General features: G+C 41.7%; 1 protein-coding gene across 3 annotated transcripts in view; it reads right to left on the bottom strand.

Moving 5' to 3' along the window:
• JADE2 (jade family PHD finger 2) overlaps positions 1-24,723 on the bottom strand; it is a 147,175-nt gene that overhangs the window by 38,462 nt on the left and 83,990 nt on the right. For all 3 annotated transcript variants that reach the window (XM_077924526.1, XM_028718058.2, XM_028718057.2), the window contains exons 6-8: positions 5,864-6,075; positions 622-789; positions 47-163 (exon numbers count right to left, since the gene is read on the bottom strand). In XM_077924526.1, coding sequence (XP_077780652.1) covers positions 47-163; positions 622-789; positions 5,864-6,075 — 497 coding nt within the window. The remainder of the gene's footprint in view (positions 1-46; positions 164-621; positions 790-5,863; positions 6,076-24,723) is intronic.

Here is a 24,723-nt window from a genome sequence, read left to right as displayed (position 1 = left end):
TTTCTGATATGGGTGGTGCACAGTTTGACTATACATAACTGCTTACCTGAATACATGTTCCCGTGCACTCCTTGCAAAGACTGCATGACAAAGCCCATCTGCTTGCTGGGATATGTGATATCTTCGTAATGGGTTCCATTTTTTCAGGGCATCCAATGCTAACCTGAGCACAACACAGAACACACCAATTATTGGCCATCCTGTATCTTCTCAAAGGATAAGAACAGAACTCTAAGGGTGGCTCTGATACAAACTAAATTCGACACATCAACCATGTAATGTGTGAAACAGAATTAAACCATGAAAACTGCTACCAGGAAACTGCAGGTGTATCCATGGAATGCCTGCAATGCATGTTACAACTGTAGTGTGAATAGCCCTGGGGATAATTATAGCACATTGCATGGAGAAGGTTCTGAATGTATGAATGGACTGTTTAGAGATCACAGTGCTCAACAATAAGCTTTTAATTTCAGGCATCCTTAAGTCCTGTGTGCTCAACATAATCCTTGGCATGAATGACAGGTGATGATTCTGGACAGTACGTGGCATGGTGAAATCCAAATATATCTCATCTACATAACATCTACCTACTACTTAGAAAGTCATTTAGTATCTTACTTCAGGTATCCATAAGGCACAGCTAACGTGGACCCATTTTGTCCCACTCCGGGTGGGTTTCAGAGCTCCCCCTCTCTTTGGGCAGAGTAAACACTTTGGCTGGACTCCAAGGGCACAGGTTCGGCAAAGCCAGTTTCCGATGGGAACTTTCAGGATTCCATAGCAAGCCTAAGTAAACATATTGCAAAGAGTAAGTTGTTTTTATGAGGGATGGAAAACAACACTGTAAAATACACTACAACCAAGACAGGCAAATTAAATGTGGCTATCTCTGATACATTTAATTCCATGTGCTAAACCTGTTGGTAGACATATTGCACTTCTTACATTATTCAGTCTTATTTTCTTAGTCTTTGAGAATCCATCAGTATGATTATTTACAAAGCACTGGAGTTCAAGTCACAAGTGTCCAAATCTTAAGTATTCTAGAAGTTATGCAACTGTGTGTGTGTGTGTGTGTGTGTGTGTAGGCAGGCATGCTCCAAACACGCCTTTCAGGATTCCACAGGAAAGTTTAAATGATTTATATAAGTGGCTTTAACTTCCAGATTTCGTTCATTATACACCCACATATTATGTATGATGTTTAAACGGTACATCACTGTGCAATTATGCCTAGATTGAACTTCAAATAATTTACTAATTATTTAATTTAAATTACATAATTTAAAAAAAAAACTGTTGTCAAGATTGCTTTGAGATATTTGAAAGGAAGCAATTAATAAATGGAAATAATAAATAAATAAATATGTACTGTGGACATCCCTAAGCTTAAACTGGCCCTCACCCATGATGGGGGCTGAATGATGGTCTCATTACAGAGCTCTTCCTCTCTCTGGTGTTTTGACAATCCCAGAGCTTGATATCTTTGCTACTAATGAACAACTGGGAGAGGAGTGAACATGGGAGGAATGAACACAGGTACTGGGCTCTCATTTTTTTGAGGCAGTTTAGGCATATTAACATCCTAAAGCAGGGGTGCCCAAACTTTTTTCAAAGAGGGCCAGATATGATGAAGTGAACATGCGTGAGGGCTGACCAAAGTTGTTGAAGTTGACCCCAAGATTGTTGAGCTGTTTCTAGGATTGACGTTGTTGGGCTTTTGTTAGGATTTTACCCCAGGACGTATACTGCTACGGGGACTGGATTAAATCAAACGGCGGGCCATATTAGGCCCCCGAAACAGACTTTGGACATGCCTGTACTAAAGAGTCATGGATTTCTAGAGGATAGTTTTTGTCACATACAGCAGGTCCCAGGTTCAATCCTGGCACCTCCTGGTTTAAAAAATGGGGGAGGGAGTATGTTTGCATTTCAAGTTAGCAGGATTAAAGAAGCCTGAGACCTGCTTGAAGCCTTGGAGAAAGATGCTTCCAGTCAGAGCATACACTCTTGGGTTAGATTCCCCACCCCAATCTTACTGGACTGCAACTCTCATTGTCCCAGACTATTGATCATGCAGGCTGGGGCTGATGGAAGCTGGAGTCCAATAATATCTGGAGGGTCACAGGTTCTCCCTCCCCCAGCGTAAATGGACCATTTTGACTCAGTAAAAAGCAATTCCTTATGTTCATGTTGAATTCAAGCCACCCTGAAAGTCACTAAGGCACTCTTGGAGAAAGAGTAACACCTCAGGTTCATTTCCACACAAGCTACAGCTCAAGCCCATCAGTGTGGGCTACCCATACTGGAATGAATACATTAGACGTTAAAAGCTCACTGCCTCATTAGCAGGTCCCTCTGTAGGTGGTAAATTTTAAAGCCTAAAGGTAATCCAAAACCAGCTCCTGACTTATTCATTTAATTGATCTGACGTGTGTGGCAAGACGGCAGTTGATGCACAATTTAAAGTTCCTCTTGGAAAAGGTAGAATTTGTGCTCTTTCCTGCAGCTGTTTGCAATCTTTAACTATAAGCTCCTTAAAATTCACAATGTGTCCCAGATTGTTGTGTTCATCCTTCCAGGTTAGTTCACTTGTAGGTTAGTGTGTGAATCACATTATGGACTTTTAAAGAAAATCCAATATCCATTTTCTTCATTCTGAGTTCATGTGTCTTAGAAGCACAGTGTTTAAACAGCTTTGATTTAACTGTGCCAGAGAGAATGGAGTAAGAAGAAATCCTTAGGAGCAAAGAGAAATCTATAATCAACTGCCTTCAAATTCACCTGTCATTTGTATCCCTCCACTGAGATCAACAGCATACTTGTTTGGAACACACAAGCTGCACCCAAAGAAGTAGCAAAGGGTACTAATGAACCAAACGAAAATGTATTTCCTTTGAAGACCAGCTCTCAGCACCCCTAGTAAGGTAAAGGTACCCCTGCCCGTACGGGCCAGTCTTGACAGACTCTAGGGTTGTGCGCTCATCTCACTCTAGAGGCCGGGAGCCAGCGCTGCCCGTAGACACTTCCGGGTCACGTGGCCAGCGTGACGAAGCTGCTCCGGCGAACCGGCACCAGAGCAGCACACGGAACGCTGTTTACCTTCCCGCTAGAAAGCGGTACCTATTTATCTACTTGCACTTAATTGTGCTTTCGAACTGCTAGGTGGGCAGGAGCTGGGACCGAACGACGGGAGCTCACCCCGCCGCGGGGATTCGAACCCCCGACCATGCGATCGGCAAGTCCTAGGCACTGAGGTTTTACCCATAGCGCCACCCGCGTCCCCCCCCAGCACCCCTACCTGTTTCCAATTTTGAAATTCATATGACTGTTGTTGTTTTTTAAAGGCAAAGTTTTCTCATCTGCTTTTTGGTAAAGGGCCAAAATAAGGTCGTAAAATTTTAGCGTGCACAGAAACTGCTGGTGACACACTTTGTGGGCAATTGCAAGGCATGCCTTCCTCGTCTGCATGTGGTTTGCATGTCATGATAAGGCAAACTATGAGCTTGCTCCTACTTTGCTCTTCCCCGGTCCTTTTAGCACAGTATGGTGGGGCAGCTAAGTTAAGGCTTGGCTGAGCAGAACATCTGAACCCAGGATCCTAGTTAAGGCCTCGCCTTGTTAACCATGACGTGTAGCACAGCTAAAAGGACTGAGGAGGAGCAAAGTGGGTGGAAGCTTCATTCTGAGAGCCAGCTCAGTTGCATGGTTTTGGTAAGTCATATTTCAGTTTACTGCAATGTCTTAAAGAGGCTACAGAAGGGACCGGGGTTTCTGGTTGCTACTGGTCAAGATGCAGCCAGTCTGACATAGCAATTCCTGCCTTCCTGGAGGAATTCAATCATGAGCCCAAGCCTTGAGTGAGAGAAGAAATGTTTGCTTCTTAACACAGCGTGAAACTCTCCAATGAGGTGCATTAAGCACCACCTTTTTTCTGACAAAGGCTCTGTCCCATGTAAGACAGACAAAAGTTCAACACCATGAACTTTTTCTACCATGGAAATACAGCTGTCCCTGCTGGACTTCTCTTTAAAATTGTAGCTTTTGAATGTATTGGGGGAAATTGTGAAATCAACAAATGAAGCAATTAGACAAAACCAACAAACAAATAAAAAACCTCACAAGGGACCATTTCTGTGTCTTTTTGCATAAATTTATTGCTCAAGCACATAAACCAGGGAAGAATTTGTCTGGATGAGGGTAAACAGATACAAAGGAGAAGTGAACTTCTGCAGCTGTCTGACAGGTGCAGCTTGTTGTATATAGTTGATCGGGGGGGGGGGGGAGAGCATGTTCTGAAATTCTTTCATGTACACAACACTTAAAGAGTTATCGAAACCCTTTTCTTCCATTATACTGGATCAACCCAGGGATATAGCCTGCCCACACTATATTCTGCCGTGTAAGAAATCTTTATGATTCCTGGGCCTCCTTGGCATTAGAACTCATGGGGGGGAAATGCGTTTAAAGCATCTTATACTGTGTCACAACACACGGAAGCAGAAAAAAAGTGACAAGAGGCTGGTCATATAAGTGAGGAGTTGTTATAGACATGAAGAGGGCAGGGAACAAAAAACAAAAGAAGACTCACTGGAAAGGAAAGGTTAGAAGCCCATAGCCTTCCTAGCACTATGATGCTGACTACTTTTTCCATATACATGAGGCTACTTCTGTAGAAATACATTTAATTTCCATGTTCTATTTAAGGACATGCACCTTTTGTACTAGAGTTGACTCCTCTTTATAATGCTGGTCTTGTAACATCCTAAGAGTAATCTCTGGAAGATATGATAATGTTTTACTTTTAACGTATCAAAGACTTGCATAACTGTGATCCACTAGGAAATGGACACCAGTGATGGAGGCTGTGCCCTGTGTCCTCCTCAACACATCTTTTTCTAAATCCCAAAATGCTCTGGTGCAAATCCTGCTAGCAAGTGGCAGCACTGAAACTCTGCCAAAAGAGAAAGAGGGGAAAGCCTGTTCTCTCTGCCTAAAGGAAGCTACCTATGATTACACAGAACATCCCAGAGTCAGGTTCACACTATTGATGGCCTGACTTCAATGGCCTTCAATGGGTTTTCTTTCCTTCTAAAGGACAGTCGGGAAACTTGACTGGACAGACCTGCGTAGGATATTTGCTACGTATTTGTCTATTAAATTGACTGCAAGCAATTTATCCAAGATCCTCTCTTAGTCACAGCCATATTCAGCTCAGTCAAGGCCATTAAATCATCAACCAGCTCTTTGTTACAAAAGGGCATGTAAATGAGTAGTTAAAGATATACCAGATTCAACTATACTTGAGTAAAAAAGGGGAAGGAAATCATGGGGCAAAACTTAAGAACTTAGCCCCATGCCTTACACCCATTATATTACTGTTTTTATACCAGCATAAGCTAATGGTCAACACAGGCATGTGTGAATTTACTTAAGCCTATGTTCAGGTGGGCCTGAAGGAAGTCTCTTTTTCCTCCAATATCATGGTAAGCAATAATGTGAACACAATACAATACAAAACAAAATGCAGGGAGAAATAACATATGAAGAACATAAATACTGAAGAATAAGAAATGTAAAAGGCAGGCAGGAGATTATAAGCAGGACGAGTTTGGAGGCATCCTCTATTCCCTAGCACAGTGATTCCTCTCTCTTACCTCTGAGGCAAGACTGTTGTCTCAATGCACATGCTAACTGTGAAGAAAAGCCCAAACTTTCCCATGTCATGAGAGGACGTGACAAGCCACAGCAGTAATGGCTGGAGGATGGCTGTCATTCTTGGTCCTTGTGTGTGTCAGGCAACTAAGTCCTCTGGGGGAGGGGGCTGTACTGCCTCAGCAAAGTGAGAAATGCTACTCACCTGGTGCACACAGACGTTGCATTTGTCACAGAAAACCATCTCGTTGCCATCCTCTCCTTCTGGCGAGCGGCACACGTCACACACGACATCCTCATCGTACTCTATGCCGAGACCTTCTTCTGTCTCGATGGCAACGTTCATGTTCTCATAGCACAGCGTCTCCAGCTCCTCCAGTACTCTTTCCAAGGTGAATTCATCCAATTCTGGCTTTTCTAATAGACCAAAAACAACAATGCTCAAATTACTTTAATGTCAAGGGTTCTCAAACTTTGTCGCAGTGAGGAAGGGTGGGTGTTATGTTTAATCGCAGCACAACCGACACAAAAGGAGCACATCGTTGACAGAGCCTCATCACCTTAGCCCAATCGAAATATGTGCCAAAGAATGCTTGCCTCCCTTGACTATAATTGGTGCCTACTTAAAGAAACAACAATCCTGCTCCCTTTGTGGACTATGACTGTTCTGTTAACCAGTCTTGCTTTTAAGCCCTGGAAGCAACTCCCTGGAGTACCTGCCATTGTACCTGAGCTACATAAGTAACTACCTATAAAGGGTATTTTTACAAGGCCATTGTACATAAAAGAAACACTTTATAGTGTTGAATAGACAAATGGATTGGTAAAACAAGGTCTTGTTCAGAAAGCTGCTTTTGGTTCTGAAGGCTGAGTTTATGTGTCACAGTTAGTAACAAAAGGATGTGTCCATTAAAGTGGCAAACAGTGGGTAGTAAAGAGGGATGAGATCAGTCAAACCAGTGCCAATAATTTGCTTTGGCAGTATCAACATTTATGTCTTGCAAGGATGTTCTCTGTTGTTTGAACTTTTAAAAAGAATGCTTTGATGCAAATAAGCGTGTGAAAACTGATCCACTTTAACAGTAATGGCAACTGCTCACAATGTGTTTATTAGTGTGCTTTACATCCCCTGCACAAAATTTAAAGGGGAGGGGGCATTCACAAACTCTACAAAAAGTGAAAAATTAATTTGTTTTGTATTTTTTGGTATTTATGTTAACTGTATTTTATAAATATTTTTTTTCTTGCACTCTTAAAATCTACCCCTTTTTGTGGTAGTGGTTCTTTGTTTTCCCTAGTCAGCTGATATGCTAAAGTGGGGTGGTCTGCTTACTTTTTGTATGTCTTACTTTGCTTTTTATTCTCATTATACCAGATTTCTCAGTAACAATAGCTAGTCATGTGATCCTGTCAGTGGCTGATCCACAGCAGGAATCTTTACTTTGAAATTATACCAAACCCGTCTTGTTAGCAAAAGTAATTTCTGGCTGCTACCTTAGTCACATGATTATTTGTTTTTTAATAATTGTTCTTTGGACATTTTATTGATATTGTTAATTAGCTAAGATGTTGATAATGGGAGAGAGATGATATACAGTTTTTTAAAAGATACAAATAAATAAATAAAAACTAGCAACTAAAGCAGGAAAATCTACAAATGTTAAAATTTCACCAAGCCTTCATTCTCACCCAACTTCTTCTTTGAGGGTTTTTTTTTTCATTCCAACACTTTCCCAAGGCCAATAGGAATGCAACCCCACTGTTCAATGGAACAGTCTGGCATTGAGTATGTACAATGAGGCTAACTAGAGCACCTTTAAAAACACTGAATAAGCAGGGTGTCTCAGAGGGGTACTTTAAGAAGTGCTATATTTGCAAGACACTCTTGCTGCTACACATTTTATTTTGCTAAGGGTATTTGCATCATATTTCCCCAACTGAAATCTAAATCAATCAATAAATGATGAATATGCAAAAGAAAACAGGTTAGATGACCACAATTAAATCAAAAGTACACAGTTACCACCACCTAACTAAATTAGCGATACAGATTATCTTATTCATAAGCAGGATCATAAAAGTGATTTTCAGTTATGGTTCACACCATATGTTCATGGTACAAAATGATGCTGTGATTTATCTGCAATATGCACACATTGCATTCAGTGCAAAATCAGTGGTGTAAACACAATTGGCTAATCCACAACTTACACTCCTGTAGCGCATATTCAGGGCCCAATAATTACTCCTCTGCACCCAATACAAAGTTGTAACACAGATCTGCTTCCTTTTTTCCTATTTTGAAATATTGTTTAAGTTTCTTATGTTTCTTATGTATTTGTTTAAGTTTCTTATGTTTCTGGCTGCATGACTGCCAGACATGAGAATATGACGAGCATACATATTAATTTTACGCAAATAACAAATGCCCTTTAGACATTGCTCCGCATCTCTCAGATCCATTCTTCTATGCACTCCCCTTGAGACCAAATACACTGGTTACATCTAACCAATCAATGTAAGCTATCTTCAAAGGCTCTTCTGCAGGTGCTCCTATCCAATGAGCTTCCTGTTGATCTCTAAGGTGGTGCACCCTAACCTCTGGCCATGACCCCTGGGACAATGATGTGATGATGAACTGAATGTGAGGATCAAAAGAGGGGAGGAATAAAAGGTTTTTCTTAATACGGGCAGAAAAGTAACAACTGCAAGATAGTGTAAAGGTTGGATCCAGACTGCAAAAGGAGTAGTTACAGAGAAATAGGTTGAGCTTCTGTTCCTCTTCGCTTCCCATCCCCTCTTCTTTTTGTCATGTATTGAAAGCCTGGTTTGCTAGCTTTTTAATTGGGAGCTTTTCCAGTTGCGGACAGGAGGTACATGTTTTGAATGAATGAATGGAAATCCCGCCTTAATAAATCCAGATGTGCATGAACTTCACAGAAGTTCACAGAACCCCCTTGCTGCTGCTTCACTCCTTCCTTCATGTGAGTGGACAAAACAAAGTAGGAAGTGAAGTTTACCATAGCTTACGGCCATATGTGAACTGGAAACTAAGTAGAGACGTACCCGGGGGTTTGTGAAACTGGCCCCCGCTGGGGGGGCGCAGGCCCAGGGAGGGGGAAGAAATCACCTCTCAGACTATGGAGTGTTCAATGTATGTGTGTGGTGGCACGCCGCCGCTGTCGCAGTGAATTCAAATGCAGGAGAAGCTTCCAGTCCTTCCTGCAGCATGGCACAAAAGTGTGCAGTAAAGTGATATTTTTCGGCGGGTGGGTGGGTGTTGTATCAGCTCCTTGCAAGGATGTATGTCTCTGAAACTAAGGTCAACGGCTTCCAAGCAAGCCAGGATTTGGAAGCCACATATGTCCTGGGGCTTATAAATCCTATTGGCAACATGGACTCCCACTTCCCCTGTGATGTTAATGCCCTTGATTATTGTAGTGCTTGTTCCACCCTCCTGCTGCCAGACCCTGTTGGTGCCTCAAACTAGGAAATGCCAGCAGGAACTCTTTGGGGCTTGTCGCTCTTGAGACAGCATGTCACACAGAGTGGCACGGGACTCTCTTGTGTCTCAAACCACAAATTCTAGAATTTCATCTATAAGCATGTTTTGTTTGTTTGTTTGTTTGTGTGTTTGCTCTACAGAGCCAGCAACCTAAAGGAGAGCCTAAAAAGGTGTAAGAATTTTGCCATTCCCTCCCCAGGTCTCCAAATATCCCCACCCCAATTTTTTTCAAGGTATGAATGGCCCTGTAAAAGTGTGCAGGGGGTAGTGGATATATATGGTGCACCTTTAGTAGATACCCCGTATAAAAGGTAAAGGTAAAGGGACCCCTGACTGTTAGGTCCAGTCATGAACGACTCTGGGGTTGCAGCACTCCTCTCGCTTTACTGGCTGAAGGAACCGGCGTAGAGCTTCTGGGTCATGTGGCCAGCATGACTAAGCCGCTTCTGGCGAAACCAGGGCAGCGCCCGGAAACGCTGTTTACCTTCCCACCGGAGCGGTACCTATTTATCTACTTCCCTTGCACTTTGACGTGCTTTCGAATTGCTAGGTTGGCAGGAGCTGGGACTGAGCAACAGGAGTTCACCCCGTCGCGGGGATTCGAACCGCTGACCTTCTGATTGGCAAGCCCTAGGATCAGTGGTTTAGACCACAGTGCCACCCGCGTCCAGATACTCCATATAGTTACAGATAATTAAGTCTGGCAATTTAGCCTCTTTTATTCTTCTTCATGGTAATGGGCCTGCAGTCCAGGATGTCCTGACCCTGAAATGTCACCCCCTCCTGGGCTTGTGTCTAGGACCATGGTTCCCAATGTGGGGTACACACCCCACAGGGGGGCAATTTGATTTTTAAGGGGGTGGGAATTCGAGAATGAGTTATTAATAGTTAATAACTCATTTTAGGCTTCCTCCACGTGGATAAGAGTTCACTTTTTAAATAATAAGAATGATATCTCACGGGGGGAGGGCATCACGATTTTAGAGATGCTTAGGTGGGGCATGGCCAAAAAAGGTTGGGAGCTACTGATCTAGGGTATGATTATGGTACAAGTAGTTACTTCCTAGTTAAAGCTATTAAGTAGAAAGAAGCTGGTTTTTTGTAGCATTTGGTGAAGCACTGCCAGTGATTGAGAGCTGGGACTTTGGTTCTCTATTCTCTTTGCCCTGTAGCTATTCCCAGTACACACCCCTTTCACAAGCGTTTAGGTCTCAGTATCCAGTCCTTTCTCTCTCTTTACGCATTTCTGTTTCCCCACCTCTTGTCAAGAACACTAAATTCTTTGAAAAACTTACGGTTGTACACAGAATAAATTATGGAAAATAATGCAGAAATCTGAGCAGTTTTGTGTTAACAGCTGTGCAGAAGACCAAGGATAGGCACAATATTAAAAGAGAGAGGGAGAAGGGAGAGTTAAACATTGTAGCGAGAATAAGGTGTATGCGATTTGAACAATTTATTCAGATACCACTATCTGGATTTTGGCAGGGAGTAATTGGCTCAGAAAACATGCAGATCTACAATGTGCTTGGACACCTGGGCAACATAAAGAGTGTCTCAAAGAGCCATCCATTTTCATGCTGTTTTCCTTGGCCTGACAAGTTTAGGCAAGGATCTGGATTGGCATCTTTCATGTCTATGTCAGTCTGGGATTCAGCCAGCCAGACAACACAATTCCCTACTAGGGCTTTCAAATGCTAGAATAGTTACGCTAGAACATGCAGAGAAACCTAACAGTACCAGTTTTGCTGTTGGCAAACCTCATGGATGACTACAGGATGCTTTCAGAATCTAAATTTGATATATAATAGGAAGCCCGCATTGACTCTGTGTACTTCCCAAATTATAAGGCAAATGGGGTGATTTGGGTGAGGTTTTCATATTCTGTAGTTGGATTGTGCCGTTAACAAAGTAATGGATCAGGAACTTCCTAAAGTCCCAGGTAGACCTGGGTGGCCTTTTTAAAAAAAGAAAAAAAGGAAAAGTGAAGTAGTTGATAGAGAGCTCTCTCTTTCTGTATCTGCAAAAATATGTTATGGGGAACAGAAACCCCATTTAAAAAAATGAAATAAAAATCAGTTGCCTACAATTTTGCTGGCTTAATGCATTCTGGAGAGGCTCTTATGTCTGCAATCTTCATGCACCTCTGTAAAACTAAAAAAGTTATATCCCTGTTTATATTCCCCATTGTAGTGAATGGAAAGAAAGCAACAGGTTCGTTTTTCTAACAGATCTATCTGGTCTCAAATAATGTGTTGAGCTGAAAAGACATAAAAGTTGCTAAAACGGATGGGTTGCTTCCCAAAGCTACAGGTACAGGTTGAATCTTGTGGCTGGAACACAGCCTTAGTATATACTGCTTCATGGCACAGTACACACAGACAACTTTTTGAGAGGGGTTTTATAGCTACTGGCTTATACTGAAGATGGCAGTATAAAGAAGCATTGTCCAGCGAGAGCTTGAGTATGCATATTAGCACCCTTTAAAATGGTAAGCTTTTTCCCTAATGGAGATCCTGAGTCAAGGAAGGAGAGGCTATGTGCATTTAGATAATCAAATCCTGGCAGGTTTCTGACCACAACACATGCCTTTTCTCTGAGGACTGAGTAGGATCACAATGCTAGAAAACCTGTTGTAGCTCTTGTGGTGCCCCTCTCTCTCTGCCTCTTCCTGGGGAGCTGCTTCTATTCCCTTTTCCCTTCTTGTTTGAGTGAAGACCAGGGTAAGGAATGGCTGGGGAAGGCCCCTTTGATCAGGCCGCTCCCCCCCCCCCACCAAAGGAGCAGAGCCTATATCATGCCATTGCTGAGCAGTGATGTGGGGGGATGGCAGTGAGAAGAGAAAACGGAGTGTTCTACACCAAAATACCTCTGTTGTCTAGGCTGCAATCCCTTTGCTGTCCTTACCTTTCTGCCCCCAGATGCTCATTCCACCCACAGAACCTGCAGACACTGTTGTGCACTCCCACCGCCCAGTTGTAAGAGGGAGCAAAGAGGTACCGAATGGACTAATGTTCCATTTCCCTTGCCCTGCCTAATTCATGACAGGCTGGGTAAAAGATCAAAGCTATCTTTTTGGGGAGGACTGTCAAATTTCTCTGGAGCTCTGACAAGACTCTGTATTTCTGACATTAGGCAGGTCTGACATGGGAACACGGAGGGAGATCCATCCCTTTCTGGATCAACAAAAGTTGAAGGGCCGTGCCTCTGGAAAATGGGGGGAGGAGGACCCTAGCCCTGAAGCGACTGGAATGCTTTCCATGAGCTGGAGGAGAACAAGTCAGTTCATCAACCATTTCAGGATCCAGTTATGTTTTGGAAAACAAGTGCCTTTCTACTTGTTCTTCACTGCTACAGAACCTGAAGTGTGTATTGCAGGCCAGATGTGACAAAGCTAGCTAGCTTGAGGATTATTTGTTTATATATTATTGGAAGTATTATTTCATAGGACTGAAAGCATTAACTGAACAATTCATTCAAGTTGAAGCAAGGTCTGTCTAAACAAATTATTCTGCTGTGCTATTAAATGAGAAATTGGCACTTCCATTCTACAAATAACCTAAATGACACCTGTGCTGAGAAAAAACATGTATTTATTTCAATGTAAACCAATTATTTCTATGTCAACCAACTGTTAAGTAATTCACAGCCAGTCAACCAAACAAGTTTCAATATTTGGAAGCCCTAGTTTGCATGATTCCTGCTTTTCTTTTCTTTTTTCTTTTATGCAGTCTAACAGGTAAACTAACGTGGAGGACAACAAATAGTCTACCGTAACTGACCACATTTTTCTTAATGCTCATACATTAAATCTGAGGTAGAGCCAGTACAGATATTAAGTAGAACAGCAATTATGGCAGTGTCTTTGCTATGAATCTATGTTTCAAGTTAATGCTAAGCCATGGTTTGTTTAGCTTAACTGTGGTTTTATTTCCACATCTCAACTCGCTTCCCAACAAATTAGCTATGGTTTGTATGGTTTATTGGGAGCCAACAAACCATAATCTGAAACCATGGCAATCCTGACTTGCATTAACCATGGTTTGGTGTCATGTCTGATCAGACTATCTTGACTTCATCCTAGTTTCCCCCCCAAATCTCCATCCCAGCCATTCACTTTGCAAGGTTACAGAGGTACGGGGCAACGTTTTCTGCACCTTGTCCTCACTCTACCTGACAGCAGGCTTCTTCCTCCACAAACCTCCTTGCTGACTAGCCCTCTCTCTCCAGCCTAGCTCTGCAGCACCCTCGTGGGAAGAAAAAACCTGAGAAAAAGGTTGGGCCATTTTCCTAACATCTATCCAGGAACGCATAATAAAAGCATAATTTTGCTCTTAGCAACTTATCCAATTTTAAAAACCAATGCAAAAACCCACACGAAGGAAGCAGACAACACCAACCTTTGCTCCTCCACACTCAAGTGCTTTTTGCAGCTCTGCTTCTGGGAAAGCCACATTTGCGAATCCTCTGTACTTAGTACATTGTTGACCGAAGAGTGACACCAGAAAGCCATTTCCATGGACCCAAGCAAACCAGGCATGCATGCTCCCTTGAAGCAGTCATGCTGGACCCTAGGTATCAAGGCTGTGAAGAGCATGTGACAGGTATTGTCCAGTAAAGGACAATAAAAAACCCATATACACACCTGGTACTTCTTCATGTTTCCTTGGAAGGTGAATAAACTTCTTAATATGTGTAATCTAAATTGGTATTCTTGGGACCTAAAACACACAGAGAGGTCAGTGTCTATGCCACAGCTATGGCAGACAAGACTTTCTCTCATAGACTCCCTCTGCTGCTGCTAAGGATACAAGGATTTCATAGCAATTGGCACCCCACATACATGCAGTCAAAGACTGGAACAAGGAAGAGGTAAAGATCTTTGTCAACCTGTGGAATATATAGGAGGTGCAAATGGAATTCCAGAGAATGTACTATAATCTAGTACAGTGGTACCTCGGGTTACATACGCTTCAGGTTACAGACTCCGCTAACCCAGAAATAGTGCTTCAGGTTAAGAACTTTGCTTCAGGATGAGAATAGAAATCGTGCTCCGGCAGCGCGGCAGCAGCAGGAGGCCCCATTAGCTAAAGTGGTGCTTCAGGTTAAGAACAGTTTCAGGTTAAGAACAGACCTCCGGAACGAATTAAGTACATAACCCGAGGTACCACTGTAGTATTTAGCCACCTCTCTGAAGAAGTAGGCCTACAGAGGTTGCATCCTTCAGCTCACCAGTTAAGCAGGAAGATGGACACTTAAATAAAAAGAAATAAGAAAGTCACTACTCCCAATAAAAACTCTGTAACAGAAGCCAGCCCTGAAATGTTAAAAAGAGGCAGGGGGACAAGAAACCAACCTCAAATGAAATAAACCACTGTTCCTTTGTTTGTCTGTGAGTGGAACCCTACTTCTTCACAAACCATGGTTTAAACAAACTATGGCTTAGCATTGGGTCCGAACTGTTCTCCTTTCACAAAGCAGGACAAAGGTGAAGAAGGTACGGAGAGGGTTTTCAAAAGAAATGTAACACCAAGCCAGAGTTGACAAAAGCACTGAGAGGGTGCCTATTTAATTCAAAGTGGAAACAAACTTCTTATGCCTGCAACTGTATCCTTACCCTACGCCTTCTGTTACAGCCTTTTCCCTCTGGCCAGTGAAGACTGTAAATTTTTCATTGTTAGTGATACCGCCAGCTGAACCCACAAGAAATGGGACAGAGATGCTGAAAAACCTCTTCCATCTCCTGGCTGGCTTCGCTTAGTTCTGAAGGTGAGCAGAAGACTGGAGCTCCACTGGGGCTTTTAAACAGTAAGCAAGAATTATATGTGATGCCTGCATGAACGGGAACGCTCGTTGGTTATACGGCCAATCTCCTTCTCTTGTCTCTTACACACATACACTTGCATTCCATTTATGTGTAATTACATTAGCACTGTAATTAGTTTGCCAAGCTCCACTCACAAGTACCCCGGAGCCTATTCAAGTGACAAATGTACTTGATGGGTATGAGGCGATTAATGGCTTATGAATCGCTAAACGACGAGGCCTGAGGGTAAAGTTCTTTTTCCATTTATGCTCCATTTATCTTCCTCAGCATCATATAAAGTTATTGCTATTCATAAAGTTTTCTTTAAAAAAACCCCAAAGAACTACTGAGTGGAACTATTGGCTTTTGACAGTGTTCAACAGAGGAGCTCTCTTGGCCATCAAGTATCTTGTTCTTCACTTATGTCACAGGCATAAGAGAGAGAGAGAAAGTGCAGAGCCAGCACCATTTCTAGACAGTTCAGTGCTTTTCACTCTAGAGCAGCAGGGGAAATGTAATATGCAAGCAGCCCCTTGAAAGAGAGCTGGAATCACTATAGCAATTCCAGACACAGTGCTAAGGGACTATGTAATTAGACTAACACAAACGAATTCAAAAGCACACGCAGGTCCTGCTTTTCAATATCCCAGGAAATTGTTTGTTAAGCGAGTGTTTGCATAACAAGTTGATGGCTTTCATTATTTCCTATGGGGACATATCTAATTCGTGATTTGTTGGTTCTTCCTCCCTCCCTGCTTTCTGACTGAAACTGCTGCAGCCAATCAGCAGACGTCAAACGGGGGGGGGGGGGATTTGTCCGATTTCTCCAGCTCTCCAATTTGTCCGATCTCTCGTCCTCCCTCCATGCTTTCTGCTTAAAATGGCTGCCGCCAACCAGCAAAACACAAACAAGTAAGGAAGTGGGCAAACTCTCGGCTGTTCAGATATTTGAATCAGCCATTTGTGTAGCGAGGTTTGGGTATAATTCTTTGTGTTTGGATAACTGAGATTTTGGATAATGAGCATTCTGATAGCGGGGACCTGCTACATAAAAACAGGCCTGGGAAAGCCGTGGTTCAACCACTATGGAAAGGAAGCTATCTATTTATAACCTTCCTTATGTAAAATGAGTTACGATGGATATAAATACTGCTTGATGGATGTTTACTAATTGCCAACTTTTTTAAAAGGAAGGACTGCTGCACCTAAAAACTGCATGACAGGCAGAAATAGAACAGGTGATGCTTCCCATCAGATCTATGTTCTGAGGAAAGTGTCAAAATGCTTAATTTCTGCCAGTCCTGCTTTAGGGCAAAAATACAGGTACAGGAGCAATGCCAGCAAGAAGGTTGTCAACGCTAGTGTTTTTCATAGACAGCAACAGGCAATGAAATGTGTCAAAACCTCACAATGGTCTGAAATAAGTAGTCATAATTTCAAAACTTACAAACAGAACTTCTCCGTTTATTTATTTATTTATTTAGTTGGTTGGTTTGTAGTTATATTTATATATCCTGTCCTTCAGTATTTCTACCCCCAGGGCAGTACTACAAAACACTATTAAAAAAGGATCCCACTTTGCATTGCCAATGCAATCTCTCCGCTGAGATTAGCATCAGGCAAGGGTGAGGCTCCAATCATCCCATTGAGAATTCTCTTTCTTTGGACTCTCATCAACCACGTCTTCATAATGATGTTATGTGGTAGAGGTATGATGGTTTGGCATGCTCATATTAGTCCCATGGCAAGAGGATCAACAGTTTCCCATTAAATACACATTTTTCTACTTTTGAAGTGTTCTGATAATGAATTGCTTAATAAGCCAGAGAGAAATATTAACAGATGAACCACCTTGTGCAATAACTGAGACTTATTTCCAGCTAAACTGCACTTCAACTGAAATCAATTTACTGAAACCAGAACTCCTTTCGCCCTGCAGAGTATATTGGAGAGGATGATAAAATTGCTCATGAGCAACAATTTTAAGGCCACTGGCTGTGCCATTAGTTGATTCCCAACAGCACAAACCTAATTGTGTGTGTGCGCACGCGCGTGTGCACGCACACACACGCGCACACACACACACACACGCACGCATACTAATATGTATAACATATATAACCATTCTTAGATACTGAGATATAATAAATATTGCTGCAATCCTACAATTTTAACAGGAAGAAACTCTACCGCCTAAGCCCTAAGTCTTTTGTCTTCTATTTTATTTTACTCTTTTGGCAAATTTCAGCAGTAAGCATGTGGGCATCCTTTTTTTAAAAGCAGCATGAGGCAGATTTCAAATCAGAGACAGTATTTCCTATGCACTAAATGTTTATCTTACTTTTAATTTATGTCCTTTTATACGTGTTTGTGGGAGGGGGATTATTGGTTTTCTTTAGTTGTTGTTGTTACATATTTTGTGTTCTCATTTGGTATTCTTATGCTGTAAATGAAGGGTGGTATATAAATTTAATAAATAATAACAATAGGAACAACAACAATAATAATGTTCTTTCTGTATATAGCTTTAAGAAAGGCACTTAAAATCCATCTGCTTTAGTTTGAAAATGCCCTTTACCTACCCCACAGGGATGCTGCAAGAATAAAAACTATTTCGTTGTCCCCGAGAGGGGGCAATGACAATAAAGATATTATTATTATTATTATTATTATTATTATTATTATTATTATTATTATTATTACTACTACTACTACTACTACTACTACTACTATCAGAATGTGAACTGGGATTTCAAAGCACGAGAAATAAATAGGGCTGGTTCTCTCCCTTAATCCCCCAAACCCTTCCTTTGGATTTTGGGCACATACGATTTTTGTCCTGGTGTGCTCTGATTGGTCAGTGACAATGATACCAAATCATTTCAAATCTTCCAATGGAAATTAGAGGCACAGTTCTGTCAAAAGATAAATCATGCAATCTGGCTACAGTATGGTGGGGTCAGGAAATTCTGAGCTGGAAGGGGTATGTTTTTTAAAACCTTAGCATATAAGTTCATTAAAATCACATTTTCCAGTGCTTTCTGAACTCACAAGTCCTAAATCAAAAATAGTGATGACCAAACTTCAATATTGGTGGAGATCTCTGTTTAAGCACATGCAAGTGCTTTCCTCTGAAATCGCTAAAACTTGCTTTCTGTTAGGATCAGGAGGTGAACTTGTTGACAAATCACCAGCTCTGGATATATCCCATGAACGTCAAAGGGATTATTTAGAAATTGATGGGACCCTTCCATGCTTCCTTCCTTTCTAAATATTTACCTCTGATTTTGCTTCCTTTGTAAGAGGAATAAAAGGAACAACACAATGCTTGCTTGCTTCTTTTTAAAGTGGTGCATTAAGATGCTCAGGTGATACAGTGATGAGTGCCACACAAACCCTTCTCCATAAATGAAACAAAATACAGCTAGCAGATGAGCCAAGCGTACGCTATGAAGCTCCTAGATATTTCATTATGAGCACATCCCGCTAATGCACTTAAAAGATTTACAGGAACCAATTAGCACCCTTTATGCCACCCACCAACATCAATTATTTCTTAAATTTAAGATGATGGCAAAATGTTTTTAGAAGTCACTTTATAATCAGTGCGCGCGCCCGCGCACACACACACACACACACACACACACACACACACACTGCCTACTGGAATAAAGCTCTCCTATCACAGAACTGTTCTGACACAACTCTGATTATGAGGCTATTTGGTTCCTAATATCCTCTCAAGTCCGAATGCAAAACTGGCTCCAGGTTTTGAGGAGGTTCTGGGCAAAGTGCCCCCAGTGCTGCCCCTATATAGCCCTGTTCCTGTGTGTGTATGAGGGGGGGGGCTTACCAGGAGATAGGGGCAGGGAAAGCAGCAACTTACATACCTCCCCCCAATGCTCCCAAAGAAGCATTGCTCCTGTACTGGGGGCCCTGGAGCAGGATTAAATGAACGTGAAGAATTATCTAAACCTGTTTTCACTGTTTTCTCAAGGAACAGTAGTGATTGCGCTAGCTGGGCTTCTCTAAGGAAGGAATGCCACAACTGAAAAGGCCCTTTTCCTTACGTTACAACACAATTCTATCCCACTGAGTTCAATGGTGCTTTTTAGTAGGATTAAGTCTGTAATAGGATCGCAACCATAGGCAAAGTAAAATGATCGGAACATCAACAAATCTGGCTTTGTCATTTTTTCTATCATTCTTTGTAAGAACATCCACTACATCAGAAGTGGTAATCCTAATGGATTTTCCAGCAGTAACTGAATCATTACTAGCTCCTCAAGTGCTGTCCCAGAGAGATCTGCATGGATTTTAAATTCTAATACAGCAGAACATTTTCCTTGCATTATGCTTCTGCGCCCCCATGAAGGCAAATATTGCAGTCAATGAGACCTCGGGTCTCTCTAGTTATAAAGCACTTATTTGTATTGATCACTTGAGGCCTTTTAAATACTTCATATTATGAACTTAATAATACATCCCACGGCTGCATACATTTGAAAAAAATCAATTTTAATAGCAATGTTGCACATGTTCTGTAAAAAGCAATAACTTATTTAATGAAAGACCAACAAAATCAGCTCTGGAATGTCCAATGGAGCTGCTTCAGATTGACAGTGGTGAAAAACTAAGTGAGACCAAGCTCCAGATCTGTTTCCAAGGCTTCTATAATTGCTAGTTCACATCTAATTCCAATGATTGATTGCATCCTCCATTCAAAACCGTTAACACGGTGTTAAGTGGCAGTGGGTTTACTGGTTTTCCTATAAATACAAAAAGAAATGAGAACAAAAAAATTCAGCCCTCACTTGAAGGCTTCTTGTGCAACACATGGGTTACCAAAAAGAGTTCCAAGAAAATGAAAGCTGCCTTCTAAACTGATTATAGGGTATTTCCTGCAAACTTTATCCTAAGATGAGTTCACTTCCCCTACAAAATCAAAGAGCTTGGTAACCATACATGTGGAAGACAAATGGATGAACTGACTCTTAATGGCATCCTCCTCCTGTTTGTAATATATGAATAGCAATATGTAGTCAGACATGAACAAGGATGATCTATACCACAGGAACTGGTTGGAAAGCAGATAGAAGGAAGTGGGCCTGACAATTAAAGGAAGTAGAATTCATGCTTAAAAGGACATGGCTTCCCACATCCCACCCACAATTCAAGAAATAAAATACACAGTGCCAAGGAGATGAAAGACGGAACAGTATTAAGTACTACTTCAGATACAATACCAATATATCAATGATTTTGATTCAGGCTTCATTCACTGAAGCGCAAAAGAAGATCAGTTCTATAAATGGAATATACCTACAAGGCATTGCAAAGACAAAATAGATTGCAACACAGCTCAGGGGAGGGGGGGAGGGGGGAGTTTAAAGAATCTTTAACCAATCTTTAATTCAATAAAGATCGGAACATGAAAAGGGCAACAGAATAGAGCAGAGGTTATCAAAGGGTGTGGCGTGCCGTATTGGTGTGGCAAGAAGATTCAAGGACAATCAAAGAAACATTTCAGTACAGTATAGTATCTGTACTGTATCTCTATATATTTATATTAAAGAATATGGATAGGCATCTTTTCAAAATGAGAACAGGAGCATCAATCGATACTGAGGACAATCCTAGCTGTGATCCAGAATCACGGTTCAAGAGTGCTGGAGAAGACTTGTTGTTTTATACTTGCTGGATACCCCATGATCATCTTATAAGGTAATTGATTTCACTTGTTATAAATCAAGCACTGCCAGGGGTTGTTTCTTTTTGTTTCCCAATGTATTTCTTATCAGTAAAAAAAAATTTGGTGTGGCGTGAACAATTTTTTATTCAGACAAGGAAGTTTGGTCCAGACAAGAAAGTCTGAAAACCATTGGAGTAGGGTTTGCATTCTACTTATCCACCTTACCCATTCATAAGACACACATTGCAGAACACAGAAAGCACTAGCCAGACTACTACCCTATTCAGTGTTGGAGAACATGCTTTGTCCCCAAGTTAAATCTCTGGCATCTCCAATTAGGAAACCACATTGCAAGTGATGTTAAAGATGCCTCTGCCTGACTCCCTGGAGAGTCACTGCCACGCAAAGTGAACAATACTGGGTTTGATGGATGAACAGTCTGATCTGGTAGAAGGCATATTATGTGCTCTGGTCCAAAAACTGAGTAAAATATAGAATACTGATTATTAAAGTCGAAACCAGTTGTAAAGTATACACATTTCTGGGTCTACAAAGTGTACAAGAGAATTATTTATTTCAAAATCAAGTGCTAGCTGTTTTGTAAAATACCAATATACTAAACTGTATTTCAGGAAATTATATGTGAAATATCTCCTACAGTTCCATCTACAAGTGTATCTTCATTTCTCAGCCCCCCTCCTCACGAGAAAGCCGAACACAGAGACATTATTGACAGTGCCTCTAATCAGCTGTTACTGGCAGTACAAACAAGACTGATCAGGAAATCAACTGCTCATGAGAAGAGCTTTGCTCCCACGCACCCAAGCTCAATTTAATAACTGCTTTCCCTTCCTCCTTGAGGAATAAATAGACCTTAATTAAGCCTTACTGGAGACTGTGCATTAGATCAGGATTTCTCAAATCGGTAGGGGCCACCCTCCCCACTTGAAGGGCACAAGAGACTCTTGGGGGAACAGGAAGGACTCCTAGCTTGGCCTGAGCAGCTAGAATTTTCTCCCCTCCCACCCCTCAAATATGCCTTTATTTCATTCTATTATGCAAGTAGAGAAAGCAGCTACAAGACTCAAAGAAGGACAAACAGAGCAAGAAAAATGGTAGAAAGGATAATACAATAAAAGAGAGAAACGTAAACAGCACAGTGGAGCTGCAAATACGTTGCAGCATATAACTTTTTGGGAGAAAGCACCTCAAAGCTAAAATTGAATAAAAATATTATGTGAGGTAAACCAAAAATCACGAGTGATCACTGTCCTAAACTAAGTGTCTCCAAAGACTGAGCTGTGAGACTGGAGTTTGAATGTGCCCTTCAGATCAAGTAACAAACACCTGGGGGAATCACCAGGTACCCTTAAACTTATCAGTCTTAGTAAGACCTTTGTACCATGGGACCTGGTGCATTCAGCGTTCCACCAGGGCTAGTTGGCACACTTTTGTCTACCATACTCAAGAGTGATGGAGGGATGAAAATGCCAGTGCTGGACAGTTTCTAGGCTGAGGGTACACTCAACAAGGGAAGATGTGCCGCAGAAAGAATGTAGTTTTAAGCTGTAGACTTTAAAAGGTTGAAAACCTCTGGCATAAACAATAGCCGTATTGCAGGAAAAGGCAGAGAATTCAGCTCCCTGAGAATATCAGCTTTCAGCTTTAAAAAGAGTAATTTCTGCTTCTTATGGATTTGAAGATATGCTTAAAATGGCATAAATAGTGTGAAATATATGCTTTAAATTGTGCTGAGATATCAAGAAGTCAGACAGGTGATGTCAAAGATTTCCAGTGGCTCCTTGCCTTCCCCATGTTTGAATTATGCAAATTTGTTAAATTGCAAAATAAAGTATGTGAAGTTGTCCAATTTGTATAATTTATACAGGTAACAGAATTTAGCACTGATTCTTATGAATTCTGTATTGCTTAGACATATGTATTGAAAATCAGTCACTCATATGACTTGATAGTTCAGTATTAATATGTGCGAGCCTGCCTGGATGACAGACAATGAATACTGTTAAAACTTCTTTTTTGACAGTACTGCATCCCCTCTGATTGCTCTGCTACTATTGATGCTAATGCTCTCATGCCACAGTAGGCTTGTTACTCTTGCAAGTGGCCAGGTTCCATACTCTAAAGATGCAAGGATCTCTATGCCATTAAATGCCTAAAGAAGACCCCCAATATTGTAACTCTCCAATTGCAATTGGCTTAGTTGCTCTGATGTCACAGCATGCTTTCCAAGTCTTTGGTCAGACAGTTCAGTAGGGAAGCCTTTGATTCTGAATTCCAAGATCCATGGGATGCTTTAGACGAACAATCTGAAGTGCATTTCACAATGGATTTGAAAATAACATATTGTCGTCTCTGAGTCTTTCACTAGTAATGTGATATGGTTTTGTTGCCTACAGTCTACACCTACATAAACACCTACAAACACACACTCCTGCATCCTATGAATTATAGCATCATGACTGAATATGAAAGGATATATTAAGGCAATCTTTAATATACAGTATCATGCCATCTTACAGTCCAATGAATATTTTTACACAAGCTGGCTTTTAAAACAAGAAGCATCTACCTTGCCTGCTTGCTGATTTCCTGTATTAGAAACTGCCAAGACACCTACCATAAATCTTTTGCTGAATCTGTGGCCCACTTATTTTATTGCCATCAAACAAACCACACAGGGCTTTCTGGTTTTCCCTTCATCAGCATTGCTGTGGTTTATTTATGTGTATTTAGCTCTTAAAAGTTCCTTTAGTCAGTTGTCCATTTTTAAAGAGCTTCCTTTGGAGACTGGATTCTAGGGCAAGTTGCTATTTGTGTTTTCAGACTCTGGGCTCTCTGGCTTAAAGCCACATGTTCTCTTGGGAGTCTTCCTGCTGGTTCTTTTTCTATTATTTTCTACCTTCCCCAGTAGATTATAGAGGACATTATAGTGCAGTTACATCCTTCATTACTCTAAGTTCAGAGGTATTAAAGAACAACTCATTTAGAACATGTGATCTTGTGACCATCCCTCTGGAACTGTTTCATACCCACTTCTTCTCAGGTGACTAAAGACATCCCCTACTTCCAGTTACATCCTGTAACTAATTAACAAATTAACAAAACAAAATGATCCTACGTACGTTCAAAAAATAAGCCCTAAGGAATTAAATCGGACTTAGTCCGAGAATAGGACAGCAGCCTAGGACCACCAGCATGGAATATACCTTGAAGAGTCTTAGCATTTCAATAAACAGGCCAGGTAACTCTTCTAGTTAGGGCTGTGTTAAATTTTTGGAAGTGGGGCTACTTGGAAAAGCTGGATTTGCAGTATTTGGGGCCATTGGGCAACTGCTAAAGAAAAAGTACCCCCATCACAACAAAAGGTGGAAGTCAGTTGGAACGATCATATCTCCTTCTTAGTGTCTGCAGCACGAACAGATATTTCCATGGTATAATGCTTGAGGCAGGCAATGGGGTCATCAGCTTCTCAACTAGCCCCCAAGAGGTATAGAAGAACAGAGCTGGGAAAGTTGTTCTGCTTGCCTCCAAAGGCAAAAAAAGGAATAAATTATCTTACTATGGCTCTGAGCTGGGCTAAGACTTTGCTTGCAATAGGAGCTGGAGGTCCTCTTCACATATACTAGGATGGGGGTGGTGGTCATTGGTTTCCCACTGTTTCTCTGTCTCTTGTGGGGAATAAGTTATGAAATTGTGTTCTTGTGAAGCAATAGTGCCCATAGCTGTTGCCCAAGGAGCAGGGGTCTGCAACCCGCGGCTCCAGAGCCGCATGTGGCTCTTTTACATCTTTGCCACGGCTCCGGGGCGGATACTAGCGAGGGGAGGAGGCGCATTGTGCGCCCCAACACTCCTCATTGTGGCGGGCGCTGTACTGGCTGTGACGTCGCATGGGGGCGGTGCGTGCGTTAGTCACGCACCGTCCCGACGTCACCTTCCCGCCCGCTGTCAGATCGCGGCTCCGGAGATATATTTGTTTTAAATGTCGCAATGGTTTTGCGGCTCCAAGTTGTTGTTTTTTCTTCGGAAATGGGTCCAAGTGGC

The sequence above is a fragment of the Podarcis muralis genome, chromosome 2 (assembly GCF_964188315.1).
Source record: "Podarcis muralis chromosome 2, rPodMur119.hap1.1, whole genome shotgun sequence".
In the NCBI taxonomy this organism is placed as follows: Eukaryota; Metazoa; Chordata; class Lepidosauria; order Squamata; family Lacertidae; genus Podarcis; species Podarcis muralis.
Note: the sequence above shows the minus strand (reverse complement) of the source record. Positions and strands in the feature narration are given on the sequence as shown.